General features: G+C 40.7%; 1 protein-coding gene across 3 annotated transcripts in view; it reads left to right on the top strand.

Annotated features, from left to right (window-relative positions):
• The window catches only part of SRGAP2 (SLIT-ROBO Rho GTPase activating protein 2), a 106,580-nt gene that overhangs the window by 73,696 nt on the left and 12,005 nt on the right, over nucleotides 1-20,879 (top strand). For 2 of the 3 annotated variants that reach the window (XM_009577360.1, XM_009577359.1), the window contains exons 9-17: nucleotides 89-286; nucleotides 4,899-4,983; nucleotides 7,729-7,756; nucleotides 9,698-9,722; nucleotides 11,752-11,812; nucleotides 13,810-13,887; nucleotides 15,802-15,936; nucleotides 17,285-17,390; nucleotides 18,839-19,063. In XM_009577360.1, the coding sequence (XP_009575655.1) occupies nucleotides 89-286; nucleotides 4,899-4,983; nucleotides 7,729-7,756; nucleotides 9,698-9,722; nucleotides 11,752-11,812; nucleotides 13,810-13,887; nucleotides 15,802-15,936; nucleotides 17,285-17,390; nucleotides 18,839-19,063 (941 nt within the window). Of the gene's footprint in view, nucleotides 1-88; nucleotides 287-4,898; nucleotides 4,984-7,728; nucleotides 7,757-9,691; nucleotides 9,723-11,751; nucleotides 11,813-13,809; nucleotides 13,888-15,801; nucleotides 15,937-17,284; nucleotides 17,391-18,838; nucleotides 19,064-20,879 lie in introns of all 3 variants that reach the window. The other variant, XM_009577361.1, reaches the window with a different exon arrangement.

Raw genomic sequence — 20,879 nt, 5'->3', positions numbered from 1 at the left:
TAAAATGCTCCAGGGTACTTACTACCTCTGTTTTTTACTTGCAACATACTGTCTTCATTTTTTAAGTACTCTCATTCTTGCTGCACAGGTTAAGAAGACTATGGAAGCTACACTCCAGACAATCCAGGATATAGTCACGATAGAGGACTTTGATGTCTCTGACTGCTTTCAGTACAGCAACTCTATGGAGTCTGTTAAATCCACTGTCTCGGAAACGTTCATGAGCAAACCGAGCATTGCCAAGAGACGGGCCAACCAGCAGGAGACAGAGCAGTTCTATTTCACAGTAAGGAGTTAATTTTCAGTATTAGCATGTATAATGTATTTAGAATTATACTCACAAGAGAGTGCAAAATGAGGCTATCATCTTACAAAAATGCTTCTGTAATTGATTTTGGACAAGCAGAGTAAGCATATTAGGTTTTAAAAACGTGTGCTTTGAATTCTTTACAAATACATTGGGATACCTTTGTTGATGCAAACTTAGTCTGTGGATAAATTGTGTAAAACTTGATTTCTTCTGCATCTAAAAAGGAATTGTCTGAGAAAGAACTTAATAGCTTGTAAATACTGATTTTCAAAAATATTACAAACTAAAAGAATGTTTAGCTCTTTCATTTCTTGTTATTATCATCTTACAATTTCAGCTCACATAAGCTTTTAATTGTGTCGATGCATTTTTACAAGATGCTAAGAGCTTTTTATATTGAATTTCATACCAGACTATATGTTTTTTCCTAAATTAGGTTTATGTTAAACTGTTGAATTTGCTTCCATTTTAAAAATATTTCAAAATAGCAGATGAAAATCATACCTCTTATCCTCGTTACTTTGTCATTGCTTTGGGCATCTTTTGCTATACTTAATGCTCTTTACATTCCTCTTCCAAGAATGGTGTTGCTGATTAAAAGTCTGGAGTTTCTGTGCAAATTACACTAGCTGGCAGGATGATTTCTGTCAGGCCTTGACTTAGAAAAATTAAAAAGCCTTTGTAGAAGGTGAAACTGGCTATTGAGAAAAGTGGGTGGAGAAACTGATTCAATTACGAAGGGATTGACCACCCTGCCCAGGGTTATGAAAGTAGAAAAATGATTTTTTAATTGAACTCTAAGCATTCCCTCTCTAGAGAGGGACTACTGTAAATTCAAGTAGAAGACTGAACCCTTTACTTTATTTGGGTGTAATGTTTTTCCATTTCATCGTGTTAGTATCCTGCTGCAGCGCAGTGAGGTCCCAGCAGGACTGCGGAGCCGTCTCAGTCAGCAGAGGTGCAATCTGTCATGTCCTGCGCAACGTGGGTAAAATAATTATCAACAGAACGAAGCTGTTTGTGGAGGCTCTCTTTAACCAGCCTAATCAGATGCTTGATTGATCTACTATTGACCAGACTTACAAATATCCTTTATAAGGATTTCAAGCTTTGAATCTATGAGGAGCAATTTTTTCAGTGTATGAGAAAATGCTCAGATGAGTATTAACGAGACTGAGGGCAGAGCTGTGTAGCAATATGGGCGAGGTATTCTTTGTGTAGGGGGGAAAAACAAAGTGTGGTGCAGAATAGAGATTTAAATCCCCTCGTACCTTATGATGTGCTAAATGCTGAGGGATATGAACTGAAAGAAAAATACCAATTTGAAAGAATATTCCATATTACTATGTAACTCAAGTTGGAAATTCCATGTACTGCATTGCTAGCTAGGCAGAGCTCTTGGGTAAAGATAGTGATGCCGCCATGGAAATTTAATTGCAGGCATACTGACTATAGTATCTCTTCGCTGGTATAAGCTGTGTTTCCACTAGAGGCATCTCATTGCACGCTGGCGCCGAGATGGCTCTGTTGTTAGGGCTTTGAAGGAAGATTTGTATTCAGAATAGAAGCTTAAACTTCCCCGTGTCAGTGAAAAGCATAGGAATGATGATTGACTTAGCGCTAAGCTAATGCAGGTAGCTAAAGCAAGGAAGCAGCAGTGACTTCAGGGAGCCAAAATCCGGGGAAGTGTCCTGCTTTCGCCGCTGCCATGGCTACAGTCCTGCTTCCTGAGCCAGAAACGTCGGAGCTAGCGTGAGGATGCCTGTCAGAACTGAAATCGTACTGCTAATTGTAATACAGCTGGCACTCCGCCCTACCTGAGAAGTGAAAAGGGGAATGAATGAGTTGATTCTTTTTACCTCTAAAACCGGGGATAATTTTAGTTCTTACTCGAAATGTTATTTTTTCCTCTAGAAAGATTAAAACCCAGTACAATGCTTATTCTGTGAAGTGCTTTAAAAATTAATGTAAATTTATTATTACCAAACCCTTAAGACATGGGTAAGTTCCCCCGCTAATCAATCCTGCAGAAATGTCATGCTGGTTGTGTCAATGTGCCACTGTTCCCACATTCAGTCTCTAGCAGCGGCGCAGGGGAGCGGGGATCTGATTCACCCACTCCTTCAGTTGACTGCCTTGTTTGAAGTCATTCTTGGGGGGCGGAGGGAGGGAGGAAAACTGCTGAGCTTTCCAGATTGGAGACAGTTAAGGATGTGGGATAGTGACAGAAACTGCTTTTCTTTATAGCCTCAAAAGCATAAAATCTCCTTTCCCACAAGGCAGGAAGATATGGTCTAGTTTGCATTTCACTTCATTATGTATACCACCTGACAACTGGTTCTCGCTGGAAAAATACTGCAATGAGTTTGGGCTTGTGTAGAGTGTCAAAGTTGCATGGTTTTGAGGAAATGGTAGGTGCAAAATGCTCACCGTCTCTGGCTAATAACAGATCTTCACCTCTTAATTTTTACAACGCAGAAATAACATGACTTGATGTTTCTACTGCTTTGTGTCTGATTGTACTTAGTCTGACTCCAGCTGTGCTCTGTCAGAAATGAAATCCTTAGGAGTTCTCCCATAGTTTGATTTTTTTTTTGCTTTTTTTGGACTGTTTTTATTAAGCCAGAAATCAAATGCTAGTGGATCTTTGTAATTCATTGAAAAAAAGCCTGAAGCCTTATTTTGAAATTACTTATTTTTTCATAAGCATACTGGTAACAGGCAGGGTACAGAATGTTAGGCATGAGGAAATAGAAAGAACGCATGAAATACTGCACTGGATAGGAACCTTATCTTTTTCTCCTTTAGAACAATCCCTGGTACCCGTCTGTGGGCAGGCGATGTTCTTAATGTGACCGCTGCAAATGCCTCAAAGCCGGAGCAATCAGCCAGAGCATCTGCGGGTGCCAGCAGCGTGCCTCTGCCCCGCAGCCCCTCACAGGGAATCTGCCTGCCCCGCGCTGAACCCCAGCCACCAGTAGGCTGAGCTTAAGTTTTTATATCTGCTTCAAAGGGAAGCTTAACTCTCTTCCAAATCAAGTTGATTTGCTGATCTTTGAGCTTCTGTTAGAGCTATTTGGAGCTGAGCTTTCTAGCCCTTCTGTCTCTTTGCCTGATCGTGACTTTGAGATGGGGAGCTCAGCACCTCCCAGAACCAGATTTATCCTCAAATCCCCACTTCAAATTCTCAAATTCAAAGTATATTTTTGCAGCTTATACTCTTCATGTCAAAATTTGATGCAAAAATTTAACTGATTTAGCAAAATACATAGTTGGGGCTTGGCGAACAGATTCTACAGGGAAATTCCAAAAAAATACGGTTAATTTTTTTTTTTTTTTGCTACAGTGATCACTCTTCCTGTTTTCTTTTAAAACAACAAAAAAAGTTGAAATATTAGTATAGGAAACAGGAAGTGTTGAGAGTCTCCAAAGGGACTTAATTCTTGTGAAATTTTTCTTCCAATGTTGTCAAGCAAAGGGACATAAAACACAGACTTTTGGCAGTTAATTAAAGCCCCAACTCAGCCATTTTTGTCGTGTCAGTACACACTACTGCTGGGGAGCCTATAATGGAAACTTCGTTAGCTCCTGGATGGTTTCCTCCCGCCCTCAGTAGTGTCGCAGTATATGTATATATTGCTCAAGGTCCAGGCACTCTCTTAGCTAAAATACCATTTTTTACCTTAAGGATTTGCAGTCTGATTTGGCAATGCTAGACCAGAACTGGAAGAAAGTGGATAGAATTGGGGAAGGGTGGAACATTTCATTATCAAATGAGAATCCTTTTTGTGTTCATTTTGCTAGCTGAATTTTTAAAATATCTCATGTTTCTAAAGAATAGCCTGTGGTATTTGAAGAGTTATGTGCTATTTCTGTATTTTTGAGTGTAAACATGTCCTAATTATAATGTGGATGGCTACAGCAGAGTATTTTATGCGCTGCAGCACGGTGAAGATAAATAATACTGTTCTGAACTGCAAAATAAGAGATGAAAGAGCTGTAAAAAACTAGCACTTGCAGAGCTGTGAAAAATCAGAAAGAAGTGGGAAAAATGACTGCATGATTGCATAATATTCCACTGAGAGAACAAATCTGAACTTAAATAATACCTTTATTTGTTTTGTCCCGTGCCCCCCCTTGCAACCCTGTGTATCATCCAGTGTGGAGGCAGACACACTATTTGACAAGTAAAGTGGGGTGAGAGAGGTTAAGTGAGAGAATAAGCACAGTAGCAGCCTTTTAGTTTGTTAAAACAGATTGCTCATTCAGTTGCCTGTGACGCGTGAGGGAAGTGCATTTCCATTTCACCCTGTCTGGAGAGATGCATGACAGCTTCTCAGATGTCTAAAAGATGCCAAACATTCAGCTGATTCCACAGTGAAACAATAGAAATTGCACTGCAGATACGTATGGACTGAGCTTCAGATTTGCATAGATGCATAAAGCAGGAGGACTTAGTGCATCTTTTGCACCATAGATTTCAGTGTAATTCTGTACTTCAGCATTATGTTTGGAATCCAGTAACCTAAAGATGCAATCTAAGAAATGAATTGCCCACTCATGATCTTGGTTTTTTCCACCTTCACAGAAAATGAAGGAGTATCTGGAAGGCAGGAACCTGATAACGAAGCTCCAAGCCAAACACGACCTTCTTCAGAAGACCCTGGGAGAAAGTGAGTCTGGGACCCGCTCATCACTGCTATTAGCCAGGCTATTGCACTTATTGAATTAGTCTGCTGACTGAGCGTAACAGTCTTGGATTACTGATGCAAAGTGGACATACTCATGTTTTATGAATTTATTTTTCCGATCTGCATGATGGAGAAGCCAAATGACCTACATGGCTGCTTGATTAATGGTGAACGGAAAATGCTTAATGAATCACTAATGTGCATCGCTTATTTGTTAAAATGAAGCATGTGCCCATTTGTTCATCCTGTCCTCTCCCCATACATGCACATTCTGCTTCTCACTTAATAATCTGTATTGGGGTAAACCTTGTGACTTAGTTTACAGATTAATTGAGAAGTATTGCCTTGTTAGGCTGGTCAGAAGTTTCATTTCCGTGGTAGTTTAGCTGCTTCTCACTTCTGTGGGTTCAATCCAGACCAAACTAATGTATGTGAGCATGGGCTTTTATTAGAAGAATAACAAACAAATTTCAGAGCATGTAAAATATGTTGCCTATCTAGAGGGCATTAGGCAAGGGGCAGCAGCCAGAACTGAATATGCATTTGCTATTAGTGTCAGAACAAAGGAAGATTTCTTTCCCTTCATGGTATAGGCAAATCCTGTTGGCCAAACACACTTAAACTATGCATCCAAGTTTCCATAGAAACCCGACTGCCTCATATTTGCAGAGGAGAAGGTTTTAACAGTCTAAATGTCAGGTCAAAAAATGGCTCAACTCATTCCTGGGTTTATATGCTGGAGCAGGGCTCATATTTTGATATGTAACTTAACTGGACTCCCCACAGTTTATGGTGTGCAAATCTTCTGAATGAAAACTTAAACAGCATGTGGTCTTTGAAGTGCTTCGCTTTCAGTTTAAAGATGCACTATAAAAATAAAATACTTATTGCTACAGTAATTAAGAGTTTCATGTTTATCAGACCCAAACCACTAGAAGGTAAGGAAAGGATGTTGCCATTGTTTTGAGCTTTATTGTTTAAAGTTGCTCGTCTCTTCAGCTGTCCTGTAGAAAGGGTAGATGAAGCCAAAGATCTGTGTCCTTAGGGTATTTTTCTTCTGCCTCTAAATATCACCAAATGACACCCATGCTGCCCCTGTGACTAATCACATTCCTGGATCGTAGCTGACCTCTGCATACCGAGACCTATTTCCTCTTAATCTGCCTGCCCCTTGAACCCATCTCAAGCTGTGATGGAGGGAAAAGAAAAGGAAATTAAATGCAATTTCTGTATTGCTATGTAGATTTAAAGGCTGCTTCTGTTTTTTTTTGTGGTTGCTTTGCAATACCAGAGCTTTCTTAGTCACTCTGTGAAGGCACCCAGTGTGTCAGGGTGAGCTCCAGCAGCCTCTGAAAAAAATCACTTCTGTCGTCTGTGAGATCAAAAGGAGCTGAGAAAGGGAGGTACATTTTGTCTTGAAAACCACATTAGCAGGTTAATGGTACAAACTGGGGACCGTGCCTAGGCTTATCCATAAAATGTCACTTAATTGGGAAATGGGCAAATAAAATTCCTTTCACAAGTCCCCGGAGCATGGTTAGAAGCTTTACTGAAAAATGTGCATACAGCTGTGTGTCTTCAGTCCCTGGAAAATTCATATTTTTGTTACGATTTTTATTCTTCCTTGCCCCATCCTCAGGTGACGTTTATTAGTCCTCTTGCAAATTACCTTAATCTAAAGATGACAAGTTCCAGTAATAAAAATAGCAGCAAGTCTTCCTATCTGCAAGTAATTATGTCCCTGCCTACTGTACACATTTGTCACCCTAACGTAGGAGCCCCTTGATGTTGCCACAGCCATGTAATTTATATATATGAATATTCTATGATGGAAATGGGACAGATGGCTGGAAATTCTGCTTCAGAATAACATTTTCATGTAAATTATGCACTGTTTTGGGAGAGGAAAGTGGCTATCGAGATGTGTTCAACTGATTGTCAGCCATCAGCAATTAGACATTTCCCTCGTTCATTCTTCCATCTCCCCCAGGAGCAGGAAGACATCGTAGGGAATGTGGATTTTCAGCTATTGTAAATCAGTATGGTTCCACTGATGATGATCTATACCAGCAAAAGATCTGTCCGGTACAATTCCCAAAGGCACATATTCTGTCTCTCTTAGTCCTTGTTGCGCTATTTTAAAATGATGCCTGCATTAGCAGTAGTTGTTAGTTCGGCTGCTTCCTTGCAAACTCAGTGCAAGTTAATGGAACGTTTTTAGAGATATGTTTGTGGAAAATATCATTAAACGTCTGTCTCCCAAAATAGCTTAATGCCAGCACGTTCAGTCTGTGGGCTAACAAATCCGTGAATGTTTTCAATCTTACTAAGTGGCTTTATAAAGTACAATCTCTCGCCCCACCAATTCCCCTGGGAAGGGGGAGGGAGGGAGAGGTTGACAAGCCCAGTTTTTTGGCAGCAGAAGTCAACAATTACAATGCACAGGGAACTAATTTTCGAAAACAATACTTCCCAAAGAAAGAGTCCTCGGGCAGCCTGAGCTGTTTGCTGCGTTTCCTGGTCGGCCGTGGAGGAGCTGTGCCGGCAGGGGTGGGCTTCGGTGGTCTCCCCAGCCGTGCTCCTCAGGGAGGCAGCTCCTCAGAGCTGCCCCCTCTCTCTCTGATGGTTTTTCTCCTCCACCTCCTTCCAAAACTGGCTTTACAAAGCAGTTGAAAGTATTTTCCTGTTTCTTTCTCCTAATGCTGTATTTCTTTGTCATCTTAACAGGTCAAAGGACTGACTGCTCCCTTGCCAGGTAGGTGCGGCTCAGGGAATCATTTTTTAAGGATAATGTGATGCAAATTGGTCACTGCCATTCCAGATCAGTTACCAGCCAAGGATATGTATCTGTTAGAAGAAGATACTCATTTAGCTAATATATAAGCAAATTCCTGCTAGTTAATATGGCTTTAAATACCATCGCTATTACCTGCATCAGTGCAAGGTGATGGCACCCCTTATGCATATGTTTAGTAACCTCTGGTCAGCTGAATAATGAATATTTCTTTTGATGCAGTGCCTGCTTAAACACCTCTCCTTGCTGGTTGCTGCCCTGTGCAGCCGCAGTTGTGACCGTACACCTGCTGGCAGGGCCGCCTGTTGCAACAGGTTGGGAAACTGATTGGGGTTAAAAATAACCAAGGGGACGGGGTGGGGGGAAGATACATGGAGGTCTTGCACTTTTTCTTGCCCCGGTGCATTTAATCCAGATCAGGAAGGGGATGGGCAGGTGTGAGAAACTGTTTAATTTGGCACTGTCATCCAGAGAAGTATTCTTCGAACTAAGATTTTTATAAACGCATTCCTATTTCTGTAAGGGAGATGGGCCCATGACTCTGCAGGGTTTATCCACATGGTTGGTGTACGGGGCTGAGTAACGTAAGTCGGAAAACTCTTTATCCTGTTGGTGCTCTCTGCTGTGCTGTGGAACTGGATTGCAGCAGTATAGAGGTCATACAGAATAAACTTTTCATTTATAATTAGGACCAATCACAGAGCCGTAACTAAGCTTCTCCTGATGGGGTTTTTATAAAACATAACAAATCTCCATCTCCAAAGTGATGGATCCAAGGGGCTCCGCTGGGCATGAGGAGCTGGAGTAGGGGCTGTGCATCATCCTGCCTTGTTAACAAAAGGAAGGTGATTACTACCGATCTGGAGTCATTACTACTTTTCACATTCCTTACAGCAAAGCAAAGCTGACAGGTCCTAATTAGAGCCTGACATCTGTAATAATAAAATATTGTTCATCATGAAACAATTTTAAATATCAAAGAATCATTACTGCTAATAGTTTAAAATAGACCTTATTGTCTGTGACAGCCCATGGAATCTGATTTCTTTTTTTTATTTTCATTCAGTGTTTTTGATTTTTATAAAAGGAATTTCCCCTGAATTAACACATTGTACAGTCTTTTTAAAAATCACAGTTCTAATCACCTTATTTATAATGCAGCAACCATCTGCCCTAGCAGGGAATTGGCTTGAATGATTAGGGCCTCTCTACTATTATCTCTCATGCTTCATTTTTACAAGAAACTATAGGAATGTTAAACCCCAGTAATAAATTTTGAGGGAAAAATCCTGGCAAAGGAAGGCTTTTTTTCCTATTTTTCTACAATTAAGGTCTACCGACATATGAGACCATCATGGTTTATACTGAAAAGACTTAGCCTCACTAGCATGTGCTGGTGTTTGAGGGGGTTTGTTTTATTTATTTATTTGAAGTCTTATCAGAACCTATAATAAAGACTCCACAATGGCCACTGTTAACAGCACGGTAGGAACCAGCATGCTCCCACCTGCTTCCCCCCTCTCTAGAGTGGCTCTTTCAGAGAACAGCTATGTGCAATTTATAACAAACTTAATCTTGAACAAGGAGCCCTATATAACAGAATTCCATATGGTTGGAATTAAAATGTTGAGGGTAATCTTTTGTCAAAGCAGTGGACTCCCTTGTGTCTGTTTCAGGTTTTTAGTGATTTAAAGTCACTTAAAATCTTTCTGAAGTTCCATAAATTGAATGAGACTAAGTCATTATGATTGACATGTATATCTGGCTCCTTCCCTCCTCCAAAGTATGTGTGGTTTGGAATACCGAACGAAGGAGAATGATGGTAGTAGAGGATTATCTTGACTTTTCTGTTCTGTTTTTCCCTCCTGCACCAATGGGTGGTTCTGATCCCATCAGCGGCAGGCGCAGCTCCACCATAAGGAAGCAGGTAATAAACATTTCCTTAAGTAACAGATCAGGGGTAGGTGTATGTTTGTGTAGAGGAGGATAGATGGAAAACGGGGAAGTGGTTTTATCCTTCCCTCCCTCTCTTACATGGACCTTTTCAGTCTTGTTCAAGTGGAACTGGTGTCTGCTCATTTAATAACTGAAATCAGTAAAACATGGATCCACAGCCTTGATTGATTTTCTTTGACAAAAATTTAAATCATTTTACCCTGTTTTTGACAGACCTGGAACCAAAAATGGCAAACAGCCTTGAGCTGTCTGGACAGTCACGGTTTATGGGTTTCATGCTGATGTTTGTTTGTCCTCTTTCGCTTTATTTTCACTGGTATCCTACTGCAATGCTATTACACCAGTAACTGCTGCTTGTTGTGCCTTCTTGTAATAAAGACTTAAAACAGCGATGCTTTGTTTTCCTGCTGTGATGCATAATCTGTTACTTTTTAGTACCTGATGAGCTAAAATACGTTTCTTTGAGATAAGGGAAAAACCAAAATATTTCTTGTTGATACTGTAAAGACAAAATTTGGCTTGGAATTTCATTTCATACAGTCTGTCTTGGGGTGTTGCTTTGTAGTTTTTAGGATCCCTGCATATTGGAAATTAAGTAAGAGAGCAGGTTGTGGTTTTGGTGTGCAGAAGCAAACCTTTTTCATTTTCTGAGCTTAGTTGTTCCTTTATTTATGCTCTAAAAATGGTCCTTTCCTATGCTGAAAAGGAAGTATGTGTGTGTCTTGATTGCCATTTTCACAAGTAGTTTTTGAGGTGTCTCAAACGTATTCTGACAGACCGATCTCTGATTTGGAAACCTAAGTTAAAAACTAATCTGTCTGTAAACTCTGAATCCACAGCTCGCAGTAACCTACATGAAATCACTTGCATGTGGTTTTAATGGGTTATTTTGATTGTGACCTAACAGTTTGAAACAAAACTGCTCTGAGAGTTTTAATCTCTGCTGGGGACCCAGAATATGTGCTTCTCTGTGGGTTCCTCCTGTCAAACTCCAAAATAAGTCTGGGGGGTTATAATGCTGTTTGGATGATTATTAATAAAGCATGTCCTCAGGGGCCAGTTGAATGGCAGAATGGCTTCTGAAGTATTCTTAATTGGTTGGTGGTGTTCTGTACAGCATATAGAAAACTAGTTCTAACTGGCTTTGGCTAATTAGTAGGGAAATTATTAATTGTCACTATATGACTAAGTTCTATGACATTTCAATAAAACAAAACCACATTAAACCTAAACAAGTTGAGAAAATGGTTGAACTGGGTTTTTTTATATATATTTTTGAGCAGAGGACTGTCATCCTTTTGAGCCGATTGAAATGCGATACTGTAGCATCCTAATAAGTGAGCATTTTGATATAAATTAGAGGCATTGCTGTCCCAAACTACTGCAGAAGAGGCTATACATAAACAGAAACTTGGAAGCTTTAATGGTAATTTTAATCACTGGCATCTGACCTTAAGCAAACTGCAGCACTTCTGTTGCTTAGTTGCCGTTCCCCAAAATGGGAGGACTAACTGCAGACGTTGCAGAAATTCAGTTGTCTGAAAAGTAATCTGTGATGCTGTGAAGCAGAGACTAGGGAAGTGTAAAGGCTTGTTTCCACACTGAAAGTCTCAATTAACGTTGTTTAAACTGTAAACTGGCAATCTAGAAGGTTTTACTATGTTTGGACTGAAGACAGTGTTTTCCAGGAGCAGGTACCTGTATGGTGCACCTTGCTTAGTGGATTGTGACTGCAGGGTACTGATGAGCTATTTTAAATGTTTGTGACAAAATAGCAGGAGTTTGATGCAATCCTGAAATGGCTCATATTTGAGATGTTTGGTAATCAGTCCAGAAATTAAACACATCTGGAACTGCATGGAAGAAGAATATGGCAGATGAGAGGATAAATTTGCTTTCCATTCTCTTTTTTTTTTTTTTCTTTTTTTCTTTTCTTCTCCCTTCCACTTTTACCATCTGTATTCTGACTGCTCTTCTTCTTTAAATTTCTCTTTGTGCAGGATTCCTCACAAGCCATTCCCCTGGTCGTGGAGAGCTGCATACGATTCATTAGCAGACATGGTAAGTTTATGGACAAAAGGTATCCTGTCATATTTCTATAAAATGAATGGCGATATAGAAGCCTCTGAAAAATGTCCAGAGTAGCTCGGAATACGGTGCTTGTGCAGAGGAATCCTAGAGACTGTAATATAAAGAAATTATCCCTGACTTTTTGGCTATATTGTTGGTATTGTGTGTGTGATCACTTTTCCAAATGGTTATTGCAAATAACTGACCTTGCAAATGTTGTTCTTCCAACAATATCCCTTTGTTTCTTGTAAAATAAGGTTCCCATCCTCATGCCTCACCTCCACTCACCTTCCTTTGAGCCCTGAAATGTGGCCTTAACCAACAATAATCATGCTTTTCCTAGAGGAGGAGGAATACTCTTAAGTATTTGAATGTAGGAGGTCAAGTAGTGAATTAATTCCTTACTTATTGCCGCAATGAGATGATTTATACCTGTTTCGAAGGTTAACTTCACAGCCTTGAATGCTGTAAAAGATTTTATAGGTTTATTGTAATTTGTTTTCATTTTTAATCGATATCATTTGTTAGTAGCATGTGAAACAGCTGTTAATTAACATATGTAGAAAGAGGTTGAATTTATCTTCATTAACCAAGACATAGAGCCAGATAGTAGGTCCCGCTTCATTTTCCTTGTTTAATTACCATTTTAAAAACTATAATCTAGAGTCCCATTCTCATCATCACTTGAAAGAACCAAGTGCTATAATCCTTCATTAAGGCCATACTTGGACATTTGCTGGAAAAATTGTTGAAACCACATTGCATTGCAAACCAAATTGGGGGCATCAGGAGATTTTATTTTTTAGACTCGTATTCCTGGGTTAGCTTAGATTCCCAACAGATGGATTTTCCAACAGACTCAACTGTTTTTTGCTCTGAATGTCAGATTGTGGCCTTACAGGTACAGTTTGTAATTAGAAGGAATGTGCTTTTATACATCAAATCCAGTTTGGGCAGAAGAAATGATAAAACTGCCTGCCTGACGCACTTACGTTGCAGGAATTAATTTTGTTGGAGGTAGCCTGACATTTCTAATGTTTTGCTGCGTAGGTGTGGGATGAATGTCATTTTCATTCTTGCTTCTCTGCACTTGGGATTGTTTCTTTTCACTGTTCATAGCTGTGTGTCACAGCTACCAGATACAGCCACGAACTGCAAAGGTTTCATTGCGTTGTGATAAAAACAGTTGTAGAAATTGAGAGGAAGAGGCCACAGATGCATTCAAGAGAGCTTTACTAGTTTATAGTCATTATTATAAATAAAGCAAAGATGTTGCAGCATTCCCTGTTTCAGAAAGTCTACAGTTAAAAGGCTTGAATGAATGGGAGTTGATTTCCCTACGTGAAGCATATACTTTATTCATTAGTTGATTTGTAACGGTTGTTGCTCATCTTACATGTACCAACAAAATTGTTATGATGGTAGTATATTGGAACATCTCGCCTACTTGATAATTGGTTTTAATGACATTGCTAATGCTTGCTTTTTAACAAGAATGTCTTAAAGACTATCCTAAAACCCTAGATAGCAGGTCATGCTGGAGTAATTAAATGCTTCCGTTTCAATTGGTTGATTTGCTCTGGGCCTTTGCAGTATTGCTCATGCAAAATAAACTGCTTAATTGTGTAGTTAGCCATATTTTACTTCTGGCTGATATACTGTTAGTTTATGACTTTCTCTGGGTTGTAAAATCCTTTGGGGATCCTTCAGGGTAAAAGATAACATGCATGGCTGTTATAACCCAGTTATTCTGTCAGTTTACGAAGAAGGGTTAATATTTTTTATCCGTGGTGCTGAGTTCTGTTTTTACATATTCTGTATGTGCCTGGACATATAAGGGAAAGATGGCTTTTAAAACGGCATACTTTTGCCTGTGTTGCTTATGTTTCCTTTATCATCTATGCTGTAGCTGATGAAGGTGCCAGCTTATCTTATCTTACTGTTATCAACATCTCTTACTGTCATCAACATCTCTTACTGTCTTACAGGTTTGCAGCATGAAGGGATATTCAGAGTGTCTGGGTCACAAGTTGAAGTAAATGACATAAAAAATGCATTTGAGAGAGGTAAGGAGGATCTCGGAAATTATTGCCAAATGTATTAATTTGTTTAAATGTTCTGAAATGGCTTGTTTTGAATGCAACTTTGCTGTATTTTGTTTGATTTTTGTGTTTCCTAAGTGAGTCTAGCCCAAACACTTTTCTAGTGCTCATTAACCTTGAATACTCAGTTGTTTGGCATTATGCTTTATATCTTGTAGAATGTCTGTGTAATAAATATTCTGAATTCAATCTTCTCTTATGTCTGATAGCTTATTGATTATTTGTAACCCTAAAAGGATATAGAGAATTCATTATTGGATGTAACCGCATTTTCCTACCCTCTCCCCCCAGCTCTTTGTGAATAGAGGATGAAATTCTGTGTTTTCCATGTTCTTGAGGCACAGCTTGGCTACATTTATTCTAAATATCAGCAAGTAAGAGAGTAAATTTCAAGACACTGTTAACTTGACATAGCTTTTAATAGATTTGATTTTCTGTGTGAAGAACCATTCCATACAAAGGCAAAGAACGGTTGGGAGCCTCCTGACTCATCAGCTTCTAGCTGGGCTGTTCTCCCTAGCAGAGCAGGTTCAGAAGAGCTTGCTCTTCAGGCAGCCCTTGCAGCCCAACTCCCCCGTCTTGCTTGGGTCACTGGAAGCAACAGGGCTTGTGTTAATTCCCTGAATACATCACTCTAAAAGAATATAGTTAGTGTGTTTCTATGCTTGCTGTTGGAAGAGCTGAGCAGTAATTACTTAGGCATAGCAAGTTTATTTTGCTTTTGGGAAGAGAGAAGTTTCATGACAACATGTATGAAACATGGCATCTAATTTCACCTGTCTTCATCTCCATCTACCTGAGAATTAAAATCCTTAAGAATAGGGGAAGCAGAAATGTGTATCATAGGCTGCAGGTAAAGACTTGATATTAGAATGTAAGACCTCTTTTTTTAAATAAAGGAAATACCAGTCATCTTGGGAAAATAGCCAGTTGTTCCAGCATTAACATGCAGAAATTAAAAGGTGATTTTTTTTTTTTAAATTTATTTATTTTTCTTCATCTCACTTGTCTCTGTAAAGCATATGATGTACAGAACTGACAAAGTTAACAATAATGTCTCTGCAGTTTATTACTTCATCCAGAACCCTTGGTGGCAGTTAATATTAAGGATAATGCTCTGGTTTGTAGTGGCCCATTTATTATCCTGTGTGTTATTAAGATAATAGGCAAGCTTTGGTAATTTCAGTCACATAATGGATATATATAGCTTCAATTTGAGGATTGCCCCATCGTTAAATCTAATTATATCTGATAGGGAGTTTTCCCTAGGGGACGACTCCTTAAGCGGGCATCTTTTCTTTTGTAATACAGACAAACTGTGGCATATCTGCAGTGACAAATTATCTGTCCCAGAAACACTCCCCCCTGCAATTCAACGTAAGATGTCTGCATCCTGCTGAGCCAAGTGCACGATGCTCAGTGGCCTCTTGCGTGTGCACTGAATCCACCTTAGCTTCTGTTGTGAGTTTGCATAAAGACCCGCTCCTGCACTCATGTAATGCTCACCTCCGTGGTGGATCTGTGAAGTTCACCCCTACCAAAATGTCCGGATCACAGAGCCTGGAAGTATTACTACAGCTCTAGGAGCTCACCACCTTCCGTGGGCGTGAGCCAGGCGCTCCGGTGTCAGGCTGTAATCTGCTTGATGGAAAGCTGTCTCAGGTCTCCTGGGGTTGCTGTCAGAGGCTTCCCTTCTCGACTGCGATGCACAGGAGAGATCTCTCTCTACCTCATGCTGGTTGTAGTGCAGTTGGAGTAGGTGGGATTAACTTCGTGCTGCATAAATCATTTTCTCCAGCTGAGGTGCATCCTTCCAGTCTGATTCTTTTCTGCAGTATTGTGATTTTTCTTGCTTGTTTTTCTTTGCTTGTCATGAAGGGGAAGATCCATTGGCTGGGGACCAGAATGACCATGACATGGATTCAATAGCAGGAGTTCTGAAGCTCTATTTTCGAGGGTTGGAGCACCCTCTCTTCCCCAAGGATATCTTTCATGATCTGATTGCCTGTGTCAGTAAGTATATGAAGATCTGAAAAGAAATAGGATTAATTTTTCCAATCTCATCTCCCTCCCCCTTTTTCCTGACTCCAGAATAGTCTTTTTATGGTTACTTTGGTTGGGTTTGTGTTGCACTGGTATCCTAGTCTCTATTAGCCGAAGTCTGGGCATTTGCCTGCTTACAGCCATCCTTATTATGATAGCAGGTTTTTTTTATGAATGAGCAAGGAGATAGAAATGAATAGATTTTAAGGGCTGTGTCATGGATTTTTCTGAGACAGTGCTTCGTGACAGGATTCTTTTAAAACAGAATAAAACAAAAACCTCCACTTCTGAAAAATAATCTTTAAAACCTCTCATCAGAAGGTGTCAGAAATGCCCTCTCAGAAGCAGGGATCGCCAGCAGGGTTTCTTGCCCTGCGTGCTTTCCCTAGCGTTGATAGATACACACTGTATGTCTGCTGCCATGCTTCTGCATGTTCTCTTTAGCTGGCAAGGTAGTAGTCGTATACCTTTTAGCTTCATAACCATGAGGGGCCATCTGTTGACTCCTGTTAAAGAATATTAATCATGAGGTCAGTCACAGTCCAGTTGTTAACATTTTTGATGGTTTCTAAAGGTGGTTCTGGTGGGCTGAGGGTTGTTTGTGTTTTTTGTACATGAACAACCTCATTTTAAATGGCCTGACTATTGCCGTGTCCTTCAGAATCGAAGAATGATTCTACTGTCCAAGTAGTGAAATGGCCTTTGCGGTGGCAGCCTTTGAAGTAAAGCAGAAGATAACTGCTTCTAAAATGGCTCGTGGTTTTCTTCTCCTGATAAATGCATTTACAGAGTTGAATTCACATTATATGAAAAGAAAAATCTACTTCCAAATAAGTTCTCCCTTCTGAGATGATTTATGCTGCCCACTTACTTCTCAGTAGGCTGATGCACACAGAGCTTTTTGCCTCACACTTTAACTATGTTAATTTTCCTTTGAGTGTTACACAATTTCTTTTTTAAACACCCACCTTTCTAAGCTAACTTGAATGAGCTATTGTGCCAGAACTATTGAAACAGATGACATCCAGTGCTCCCACGCTAGGAAGGAACTTGCAGTGAAGTTTCACGTGTTCAGGGACCTTCATTGTCAAAGGCTTTGCCATCAGGTTCTGCAGCCTTTGCGTTCCCATGCCGGGCAGTGCTGGAGGATCTGGAAAATGGGCAGACCCTTCCTTCTTCCTTCTGCTGCTGCTGTGCTGGCTGCCCTTCTTAGTAGTTTACACAGGAACCATCTTAGTGTACTGGTTGCATTTGGACTCAGTGGCAAGTTGTGGGTATGGTGATACAATGACTGTGTGGTGCTCTTTCTTCCTTTCAGCAATGGATAATTTACAAGAGAGAGCGCTCCACATCCGGAAAGTGCTTCTGAACCTGCCAAAGACCACTCTGATTGTAATGAGATACCTCTTTGCATTCCTCAATCAGTGAGTATCCTTGAGAGCACCATGGCCCTGCTGTAGGACTTGGTATAAACATGATAAATGGCAGAACCAGCCTTAATATTGCTGCGTGTGATCTGAGCAACAGTTCAAGGTACAAATGCCGCAGTAGCTTGCTATTGCATCTGCCTTCCTGGGCTTTTCAGCCTTGCCGAAATTCATCCCAATGATACGAATGCAATCTCAAAGGAGTTCCAGAAATGAAAGTGAATAATGTGCTGGTAATCTAAGCAAAAAGTGATGTGAAAGAGTCAGAAATGGGGTTCTGCACCAGCAAGGAGCACTATGTACGAGTAGTGTGAGTGGTGGAGAGTGAGTGTATTTTTTTAAAACAGTCCAGTGCATCTGGCTGGTTCATTGGATAGCTTGGCAAGGAGTCAATAGCTTCCTCCAATAATGTGGTCTTGACACCTGAGGTAGCATAAAGGAAAAATCAGAAGGCTATATATACATTGTCAAAGCCCTTTGAATACCATTTAGGTGAAAGAGAAATACAACTGTAAGAAAATATTTTGACCTAACGGAGACCTGAGGCTTACTGTCTGCTTTTGTAAAGCTCCAGTTCATCAGCTACTTTTGATGAACATCTTATTCCTTACATTAAAATGAGACAATGTTAGAGTTTGAGGTTTTTCTAAAAGATTTGTATTAAAATGGAGCAGGACACTTACTAAACCTATCCATATATTCAAGTGGTTATTTCTCTTTGGAAAGCAGGGGGTTTGTTTCACAGTTGTCACTCCTGGAGTCACTGAAATGTATGACTTTCCAGTCTCGGTAGCTTTTAATTACTCCACATAGTGATCTAGAAAACAGGGATTTTCAAGGGGAATTGTATTGGAACTTAGTTTTCTGTTCAATCTTTAATTGGTACCTGAAAGGCGTAAATTGTAAGTATGGGACAAAACTTAGTCAGATAAAAATTGTGTTTTTAAAAAAAGGCACCATATAGAAACTATAAGAATCATATTTGCTGAGAAGTCCTGAAGAAGAGTCGCGAAAAAGGCCCACTTGAGAAGCTCCTGAGCCTTGGAGAAAGGTTGTAGCACTCGGCACACTTGATCACGTGCATTTAGGCAGAGAGGACCTGATATAACTCTGGTATTGAGTGCTGGGCTATGAACAACAATAATACAGAAGAATTAAAGACAAAGATTAAAGAAGAATGTCCTCCCCTTGTAAAGTCAGCACCCAGTACTTCTTGCATAGTCTCGAGCTTTCAAACTCCCTTTGGGGTTTCTATTTCATTTCTCTGTAAATGCCATCGGTATCTCATTTTTTACACAGACCCAGAACATTCATGTCCCAGCTGATCAGCTTTAAACAGCAGAAAGCCAAAGCAAACCTTCCCAGCTCAGCTGTTCTCCAGCAGGCGATGATGATGATAATGTTGTTTTCTGCTCTTAATCCTCCTCCCCACTTCTGTCTTGCAGTTTATCTCAGTTCAGCGAAGAGAACATGATGGATCCCTACAATTTAGCCATCTGCTTTGGGCCAACACTGATGTCTGTGCCTGAAGGTCATGATCAAGTCTCTTGCCAAGCTCATGTCAATGAATTGATCAAAACCATCATCATCCAACACGAGAACATCTTTCCAGGACCAAGGGAGCTGGAGGGTCCAGTCTATAGCAGAGGTGGAAACACCGAGGATTACTGGTATGATAGATACCACTGAGGAGAAAATGGATGGGTGGATATTTATTTATGGATTAGCATGCTGCAGTCATGCGTTCTGCATTGTCTAATTCTGGATTCGAGCATCTGGCCCAGCCTTTCAAAAATCTGTTTTATGGAAGAGAACATGACTCTGGTATCTCTGGAGAGTCGTCAACTTAAAAGAAATAAGCTGGTAGAAAGTAGCTATTCAGTTGTCAAACCTAGCTCGCTTATCTTGAAGGGTAAGGTTGTGTAGGGATTTTCTTGGATGTTCTGGTATGGTAACTGCCAAAATCAATCTTTTTTTTTTCTTTTTTTTTTTTTTTTTTTCCTCCTGCGTTTGCTTCTTTTTTTCTGCTTGTCTTGAGTGCCTTTGCTTCAGATGCAGGGGTCACTTGCAACTGAACCTGGAAAGCTGTGGCATGGTTTAATTTTCAGGGCAGCACTGATGGTGGGGGAAGGAAGAGGGAGGAATGCAAAATCACCGTTTCCATCCAGCTTAAAGCTCAAGAGGCCTGGCCGCGTGTTCAGTCTGAAAGCCACATCTGGAAACAATTCAGCCAGAGCGGCTCCTGTCATCTGGGGTGGAAGGTTGGGGAGTGGGGGAAGGAAAGGAGGTGTTTTCTTTCCTACTGGCCAAGCTGATCTCTCCCTCTGAAAATGAGGAATGTTAAATTGTGTCCTGCTTCTCTCCCCCTTCCTTCCCTCCTCCAGTGTCCCAGGAATGCAAATTATTATTTTCATATACTAAAATAAATACATTTTAAAAATGAAGTCACTCTGGTGACAGAGCTAGCCTTGTTTGCCCGACTTGTTTCAGAGTGGCTTTAACTATCAGCTCACTCGACGTACATGCAGTGAGGAGAGGCTCCTCTATACTAACTGCTGTATGCAGAAGACTTGCCAGAGCCTCTTTTGGAAGTTCTGTTAGTTTTACCCTTCACTCTGATGTTTTTAGCTGATGTTATATGTGAAAAAATTGTAGAGAAAAAAATTTAAGAATCTTTATGACCTTCAAGAAACATATTAACTTTGACAAGAGGTTTTGTGCCTTAGGGTGAAGGGAATAAAAATCTGAACTGTTTAGCACACTCTGTAGTATGGGTGATGCTTCACGTGAGTATGTAGGATGCAAAATGTCCTGGAATGTAGTATCAACTTTTCTGAAGGCATTTGGTTTTTCTTCATTACCCTTCCTAACCACCCTGACCTGAGACCCTATTAAGCAGAGAAGGGGAGAAGCAAGCAAGGGAGACTGCTTAAAGTCAGGAAGAAGCATCTGGTTCCCATTCAAGCCTTCTCATAGCCCTGGTATTTAGATAGTTGCTAGTTATTGCCCGTAGGGAGCCTTGCCGCAAAGCGTGCAAGCAGCAGAGTGAATGCTTGTAGTTCAGCTGATTCATCAGGGAACGGAGCCTGCTACGTTTGTGATCTCCCGGTGCCACTTCACTGAGCTGAGTCGTCTTTGTGCCGGGGAACTCGCAGGCGGTGCTTTGGTGTGGAGGCTGCCCGGGCTTGGCGCCACGGCTCGTGCGCTCTGCACCTCCGTGCCTGCGCTCTTGCTGCGAGCGGCACTCGCTTCGAGTCGGCAGCTGCCGAGGAGCTTTGAAACGGCTTGCCTTGGGCAGAGGAGGGTAGGGCAAGGTTCAGAGTTTATGACAAATTCAGAGCTGTGTTGCTGGCATTTTTGAAATACTACCTTTGAGTCAAGCCTAGGACTGTGTTGCATCTGTCTGTCCATCTGAGACTGCACGAGGACAGCATGGGGAGAGTCCAGGAGTCCTGCATACCGGCAAGTGAGACCATTGGAATCGCA

Source organism: Fulmarus glacialis, unplaced genomic scaffold, assembly GCF_000690835.1.
Source record: "Fulmarus glacialis isolate BGI_N327 unplaced genomic scaffold, ASM69083v1 scaffold5165, whole genome shotgun sequence".
In the NCBI taxonomy this organism is placed as follows: domain Eukaryota; kingdom Metazoa; phylum Chordata; class Aves; order Procellariiformes; family Procellariidae; genus Fulmarus; species Fulmarus glacialis.
The sequence above is the reverse complement of the archived record's forward strand: the minus strand, read 5'-3'. Positions and strand labels throughout refer to the sequence as shown.